The sequence below is a fragment of the Brachyistius frenatus genome, unplaced genomic scaffold (genome assembly GCF_029030835.1).
Source record: "Brachyistius frenatus isolate BFR_SWC_R1_liver_20210118 unplaced genomic scaffold, ASM2903083v1 Contig_198, whole genome shotgun sequence".
Lineage (NCBI taxonomy): Eukaryota > Metazoa > Chordata > Actinopteri > Embiotocidae > Brachyistius > Brachyistius frenatus.
Genome location: NW_027210797.1, coordinates 677,909 through 686,136, shown reverse-complemented (window position 1 = coordinate 686,136; position 8,228 = coordinate 677,909). Strand labels below are relative to the sequence as shown.

Here is an 8,228-nt window from a genome sequence, read left to right as displayed (position 1 = left end):
TTTCCCCTCACATGCGCAGTTTTACTGACATCAAACACAGCTCCATGATAACAGCCTTCCGTGCTTTCTTAAGAGCCCTCAGAAAAAGACAGATTTTTTTTTTTAGAAAAGTGTCTGTCCTCAAAAACTACAGCCGATCAAAATGTAGTACATTGTCTCAATATGTGGGACACAGGGCAAGGTATAAAATGTCTGCGTATTCCCACATAAAGTGTGATTTTGTCGTACTGGCTGTGCTGTCCTCTCACCTGTCGTAGTCTCCGTTACATAGCGCTCGAACAGGGATGGTCAACCCCTGCCAAACGGGGTTCAGATTGTTCTTGATCACCTCAGTCTTGTGGCAGATGGTAAACCTAGAAACAGAAAGAGGCATCTCAACATTCAACTGGATGGATACTCTGTTCCACACAGAATATGCTTTACATTTCTCTGTCAAGAAGAGGAGTTCATTTGAAGCCACTTTTTGTTCATCGGGTTCACCAAGGAAGGAATGTGCCCATAGACTGTACATGAAAAGCCTCTGGCTCCAGACACTCCCATTCAACTTCTTTCATGAAATACACTATCAATAATTTATTTTTTAAGTCATTAAGGTGTAATTTATTAAATTCGCTCCTTTCTGATTAGTTTGGTGGCAGTTCATCTGCCAATAATCACATCATTAATTGGATATTAGCCCTGAAAAAGCAGTATATGCTGAGGCCTGTCTGGTTTGACTGACATGCCTGAGGTCTGTAGGGGGACAGGTGTAGTGTCCTCAAGTTCCCAGTCAGTTCGAGTCACATCCATCGCTCTCTCTTCTCCATCTCATCCAAATATGGTCACGCCAAGAAGGCGACAGCTGAAATGCCAGACTTGAGACTTCAAAATGGCAGTTCACAAACCAATGGGTGACATAGGTTTCTGCCTAGTGGTGACAGGAGCAACATGCTGGGCTTGGCTGAAGAACTGTACAGCAGAGAATTTAAAGCCACTCTAGTAAACAAACACATCTAACAGAAATACACACTTACGTCCCGTCCTCGTTGCTCCGGTAGAAGACAAGGAAAGGGTCAGACTTGCCAAAGAAATCCTTTTTATCCAGCTTGTTGGCACAGAACTGCATGGTGGCTATGTCCTGGGAAACAACAACAACAACAAAAATGTTATCCCTTCCACTACTTTTTCCAAATGCGGTTTAGTTCAGACTTTCACCATAAAGTTATTACTTTACTGGTGAAAGTATTACTTTACTTTATTACCTGTGTGCCTGTGAGAAGGATTTGTGATATCACAACCAGTTTGGAAGCCAGTCATGGCCTAATACAATACTTGCACCGGTGTGATGTGAAAACTTGAAGTCTGCATTACACAAACACTGAGGTGAAAAGGCAAAAGAGTGGCAAGTTAAAAATCGGAAAACATTGGGCCCAGTTTTTGTCCGCCTCAGCACAGCGCACCGGCGCATTGGTATTATTACGCAGTGCAAGGGTGGTAAAAAAGCCATTTGCGCTGATTTTTTAATATTCATAGACCCGGCTTTGCGAAGATGGGTGGAACGGTACAACAAGGGGTTTGCTATTGACGTTGCGCAGATGCAGTGCAATTTTCGCGTCAAAGTTGCGCCTTGTGCAACCTCCAGCTCAGACCAGGTCTTAGTCAGGCGCACCCGGCAGAGGAGCTGTTTTTTTTTGTTTTTTTTGCTTCAATGGGCACAGCTCACATGAACTGACCTACCCAAAATCCCACAGACAGGTTTGGTAGATGTCCTACATATATAATCCTACTTACATAAATAATATAAAATAATACTTTCTTATGTGCAACCTTCGTTTTAGTTAATCATATAGAAAAATCGTGAAGCCAACTCTTGTCCTTTGGGTTGGTTGTACAGGCAATTGGCATGCGTCATGATGCAGTTGCCAATCTGAGCCATAAAATATAAAAGGCATTCAGGTTAACTACAAAAAAAAAAAAAAAAAATTGCAATTAAATTACACATAAAGAGGTAACAATTGCAAAGCCTTTTCATCATCTCATCTGGTTTACATACTGAACTTCATTTTAAATCAAATTAAAAGGTGCATTTTTATTAAATAATATTTAATGCCTCCTTTTCCTTCCCCGCCTCACCGTCCTGTGGCTTTTGCCCTGAGAGACCATCATGGACGTGCTGGGCCAGGGAATGGAGGTGGGTGCTGCTGGTGTGCTGATGGAGGAGACAGCCATTCCACCCCATCTGCTACAGGAGTTGAGTGACCCCAACTGTGCAAGGCCACAGAGTGTGACAAAGTGTAATTTATACACGGAAGGTTCAGGGCAATTTATGCACAGAAGGTTCAGGGCAATTTATGCATGGCAGTTTAGGTCATATAATTAATGTGTCCAAAATGAATTGGGCACACCCAAAGCATTAATGCAGTTTATTTAATAACGACACAACATCAGTGGCATTTGGAGGTCATTACTCTTTATCAGTGTTGTCAATAAATGTATTTCGTCTGGAGCTTTAAGTGGGGGTAATTTTTCTCCGCTCAGTCCTCAACATCACTGAGTTCAGTATACTGGATGAGTTTTTCCTGTTCTCTTTGAAATTTAGTTTAATGCCAGTGTTTGACATTTCTAAAACGCAGGTTTTTCTGTTATATATCACTGAACCGCTTCCTACACAGAGCAGCGGTTCTAATAATACCAGGGGAAGAGTTATTCATAATGTTAGTTACCTCTTGCCAAACCAGTGATCAGTCCACGGAAGCCGACTCGTAGAACCATACATTCGGTGATTACGAGCCTGTACCTCTAGACCAGTATGTCAGTTTCCTCCAGCGTAAAGTTTGGATGGTGTCGGGTCTGCTCCTACTTCAGTCATAAGAAACTGACAGTATGCTGCGTCACAGCGGTCTTAGAGGGGATGGTGGGAGCTGGTGTAATTGCTCATGTTTGAAGTTGGCTGTGACATACCTTCCTATTATCTGTTCCTCCTACTTCACCACTGTGCCGGAGTTGTCCTCTGTGCCTGTCTTCAAAAAGATACTAAACATGTTTTCCATGCCTACTTGCGCCCGGTGCGCTGCACTGAGGCGGACAAAAAAAATGAAAAAAAATGGGCCATTGATTCTAGAGGGTTTGCTTCTTAAACCTACATAAATTATTCAAAAACCTACTTGGATCAGCTGGAAAATATCAAAAAGGTGAAAACAGGACTGTTTTTTTCTAAGCTTGTTAACTATTCAGAGACAAAGTGTTCTCCCAGGCCAGCAAAGCTATAAACTTACCTTGACTTTAAATAATGTGATTAATTACTGCAGATTAAAATAACCAACCAAATAAAAAAAAAAAAAGAGTAAAACACTCACAGGCAGAATTTGCTGTACATCGTGTACCTTTACTTTTTTTTTATTGCTTTAAATACATTTTGATGGTAATACTTAGATACTTTTACTTTGGTACGGTTTTGAAAGCAGGAATTTTACTTTCAGAGGAGTAATTTCACAGTGTACCTTTATTTAAATAAAAGACCCACACAAAATCACTCCACAAAACAACATTTGAATGGTGTATTCCGAGGCAACCAGGTAAAACTCTTTCAATTGATTGGCTCTTTAGTCGAAGAGTCCGGGTACAAAACTGGCCTGCATGCAGCCCAGACCTGTTTCCCATTTTTTTCATTTGGCGCATCATGAAGTAAAAAAATAAGACAAAGGAGACCCCGAACTGTTGAGCAGCTGAAATGGAAGAATGGGACATTTCACTTCCGAAACTCCAGCGACTGGTCTCCTCAGTTATCAGCGTTGCGAAAAGAACAAGTGACGCAACACACTGGTAAACATGTCCGTCTCAGCTTTTTTGAGATGTGCTGCTGGCATCAAATTCAAAATAAGCATATCTTTTTCATAAAACAATAGAATTCTCCATTTGAACACTTGATATGTTGTCTATGTCTATTTTCAATTAAATTTGGGTTTATGGTATCTGCAAATCATTGCATTTTGTTTTTATTTACATTTTACACAGCATCCCGACTTTTTTGGAAATGGGTTATTGTTATACAAATGCATAATCCAGGCTAAAATTAGAGAAGTTGCGGCTGCTAAATGCAGGAAGGGCAGCTATCAAAAATAAATCAAAGACTGTGTGAATGTGTCAGTTGATAGGCTTATAATATATCTGACCTAATATATCATTTGGTCATGAGTAAATCTGACCACATTGCTGAGATGTATCATGGTGTGTGAATATTTTAGCATTATTTTTTTCAGCTGCAATCTCGCCTTTGGGTGCAAGTAACTTTAGATAACATAATTCAAAGCAGTAGGTAGGCCTACTTTCATATCCGATAAGTAAAGCAAGTACAAGTAACAATTACTTTCTTTTGTCAGATGATATCAGTATACAAAAGCACAGTGGAATCTATATGTCATACAAAAGAATATTCAATAAAAGCCAAAGGGATTTGCTGATCTCTGAGGACTGTGTCCTCCCCGGAGACCGTCTCACTTTGAGTACATCAAGCTCAATGGGATGTATTATAATTGGTGATGCCATTTTCCAAGAGAATGCGTTGTTCAGTCGGCAATGCTCGGCATTGTTATGTCGAACAAAACTTGTTCTGGAGAAGGTTACATGTGCAGCATAGGTCACCATGCCAATGTATCCTTGTAAGAAGTGAACCACCCTTTAGCTCAACAGCTTAAATCTATTGTGGATAACCCAGTGGGACATGGTGAGGACGATTCAAGGAAGTCATTTCATTTTGATAGTAGGCCATATTTATTGGAACCAGAGTCCAAGCCAAATTAAAATGGAAGATGGGACTCAGGAAACTGGTCACTGCTCTGCTCTCAACTTTTGTTGTAAAGTGTAGGACCTTTGGATGCCATTTTACTTCCTCATTTGGTTAGGTTAGGTTAGGTATTTACTTTATTAATCCCCGAGGGGAAATTTTTTTCGCTACAGCAGCATACAGGAAGCAATAGATAATAGAATAATAGAAAGCAATAAAATAGCAGTAAAAATATAAAATGCACAGTATATACAGTATATACAGTACAGTATATATCTATATACATTATATACAAACAACCAAGAACACAGACAACAGTGTTATTGTTGTGTGATGGATTTTGCCAGAGGTGAGTTATTGTACGGTCTTATTGCGGTCGGCAGGAATGATCTCCTGTATCTGTCCTTGTGATACAGGAGATCATTCCTGCCGACCGCAATAAGACTGTATAAGACTGCATAAGACTATTTGGTCATTTTCCTTAGATTTGTTTTGCTTGTAGCATGTACAAACATTAAATGGTTTAATTTTTGTTTTCCATTTTGTGTTTATTGTTGTTATTCCCAAGGCCTCCTTTGTGCTGTAGCAAACAGACAACGTTACAGCCTGCTGTATTTCAGTCATTGAACAAATATTAATCTTCCGAATTATTTTGTAACGATACAGTGCCTTGAGCAAGAGAAGAACGCATTTCTCATTTTACTACAATCGGGAGGCTGCAGCGAGTATTTTATTTTGAAAGTTCACCCGATGCTCTTTGCTTTCCTCTGTCTGACTAACTGTCCGGCTGATCTGCTCCGTTCACCTTTTCGCTCATTACTGTCCGGCTTATGTCAAAAATTAGACTCGACAGGTACAAGTTTTTGGTGAATGAACATAGATCCCTATTGCAGTTAGCAATGGCTCTCTCAGGTGGCTAATTTCTGTCTACTTTTAGTAAGAGTTGAAAATAAAGCTGAAGGACGGAAAGATGGAGTGGTTCAGGGAACGGTGCCAGAGTGGGGTGAGTAGCTCAGGTGTTTGGTGCTCACTGGTTACTCTCTCTCCCTATATATTGTATATAACAGCAACAGTGCGCTGGGTCGGGGGGCCGCTGAAACTTGAAAGGACTCGGAGGCTACCGGCTCCAGATAGAGGTGGCTTAGTGTGTGCTCAAGGCCGGGCACGACAGGCACACTTTCACTGCTAGCTATTTGATTGTCTTAAGTTTCTGAACTATGTGGGAAATGAAAGACTCTGTTCTGTTCAAAGTCATCTTGAGTTGTTTGTACTGGGGAGCCCACGGTAAAAAGCTTTGTTACAACAGCATTTTTAATTTAAGATAAAAGATCACGGTTATATTGCCCCTGGCTTCTTCAAGTTGGCACAGTTGAACAGTAACTTCCAGTTGTAGTAGAGTGAAGTGCCTCTCTCTGATTAATTTAAGAAATCCCACAGGTGCAAAAGGTGGAGACATACTGGATTGTTATATTGCAATTTTTTAAGAGACAGATATTTGTACAGTAAGTACCAGAGGCCTAAATACTACTATATGTAATGAGTGTAAGTTTAATAGTCATATTAAACTTGGAAGTGAAGAATATTAAACTTAAGTCTGTGTACATTACAGAAAACGACTTCCTCAGTAATCAGACCACCATTAGCATAGCTGTAATTGCACGTGTTTGCATGTTAAATTGCATACCATGGTTTGTGTGTGCGTGGATGTGCGACGCTCTTTGATTGGAGGGTCCAATTATTTACCAAGCGTAGCAAGAAAAGTCACTTACGACGTCATTAATAATTCATGAGGTGCTCTCGTAGTCACTTTGAAGGAGAAGTACGAACTGACTTTCCCCCCCACTTGATGCAAATGACTAAATTATTCTTAAGTCATTTAAATTCACTTGGCAAAGTTAAAAATGGAAACACAGAAGATGCTTATGCATTCAGACTGCAGTGCTTAACTTTCTGACCCCTGTCTTGAGCTGTTTGTACCATCAGGTGTGTGTAAGTGTAAGCGTCCAGAATGTGATCTAATACTAACCCGGCAGTTACTGAGCTCCTCAGCTGTGAAGATGATGGTTCCACACTTCTTTCCAGGGATCCCACTGAGGGAGACAAAGAAAGATGTTATGCTGCTAAAGGAATTAGTTATGGTAATTTTGTGTCACAGCATGCTGCACACCAAAATATTGTTATCAAGAAATGGAATGATACCTAGAAAATAATTATGTATGATTAAGATCAAGACCAGGATGTACTTTTTTGTTTGTGGGGTAAATTTTAGCTGAGAGTTACTGTCATAAAATCACCTGAAGAAAACACAGTCAGTAACTACTCTGCACCTGGATATCCGTAACAGACACTTGGGAGAATACAAAAATTCAATAAGTGTCACTGTCCCCTTTAACACTTAAAGAATACCGGCAAAAAGTTTAATTAAAACTTCAAATCTAATTTGGAGGGAAAAAAAAAACAGCTTTACAACAATGAGATGTTACTGGTCTAAACATTTTCAGTTGCAATTCTACCAAATTGAATTAACTAGAAAAGAAGCAAAACAATGCTGTATCCACTGTAGTCATGGTAAAGTAGTACCAGGCAACCTCCATATCCTCCTTTAAAAAATTGCGATGCATTGTGTTTAAAAAAAGATACACCTTGGTCCCAGTACAGAGACCTCCAGGGTGCAAAGGGTTAACTGACAAACAGTAGCATCCTTAGGACAGGTGATGCTTTGAAATACAGAAAGAGTGGACAAGTGTGTTCATCCATTCAACAAACCAACCTAAAAACAGACTTAAAAATTGTGTTGCATGGGGGTCCTTCTTGTCACATTGAAAAAAAGCTACATAAAACAATAAGTCCTTAAAAATATAAGTGCAGTGACACAGTTAAAAATAAATAAGCAAATAAGTCATCAAAACTGCTGCTTATTACCGTTTATATTTTGTCAATCTCACTTAAATTGAACAAAACAAAATGCAATGCTGCACTCTGTGCGCCTGACAGCACAGATGTGTTCACGGCAGCACTTTTACTCAAATAATATGTACACACAATCTGATCATTTTTTTTAAACTGACACTCTGTTCTGCAGTTCTTTAATGCTGTGCATTACGCTATGCATGTTGGGGAGACAGCGCTCATGAAATTCTGAACGGAATATTATTTGAAATTTAGATTTGCAAATATCATTTACAAATAAAAGTCGCATATGGAACAGTTATGGCTCAGTAGAACAAATTATACAGCTGGTTTGAATGTTAACGAAACAGTTGATCTATATAACGTATATAAAGAGAAACTAAATGTGCATAATGGACCTGGATCTGTGCACCTCCCATCCTGTGTGACATAAATTTCTGTGCGCTTCGGCAACTATATAGTCTTTGATGTGCATTAACATCTCCATGTCATAATCAGAGAAAACTTCAGTCTTTTCCAGGGAATATTGTTGCTGGCACAGCAACTGGAAAATTAG

General features: G+C 39.6%; 1 protein-coding gene across 1 annotated transcript in view; it reads right to left on the bottom strand.

Annotated features, from left to right (window-relative positions):
* Positions 1-244: 244 nt before the first annotated feature.
* Positions 245-8,228, bottom strand: part of LOC138632892 (copine-9-like) — a 91,321-nt gene continuing 83,337 nt past the window's right edge. The window contains exons 7-9 of the mRNA XM_069718768.1: positions 6,789-6,852; positions 1,014-1,117; positions 245-353 (exon numbers count right to left, since the gene is read on the bottom strand). Of these exons, the coding sequence (XP_069574869.1) occupies positions 245-353; positions 1,014-1,117; positions 6,789-6,852 (277 nt within the window). The remainder of the gene's footprint in view (positions 354-1,013; positions 1,118-6,788; positions 6,853-8,228) is intronic.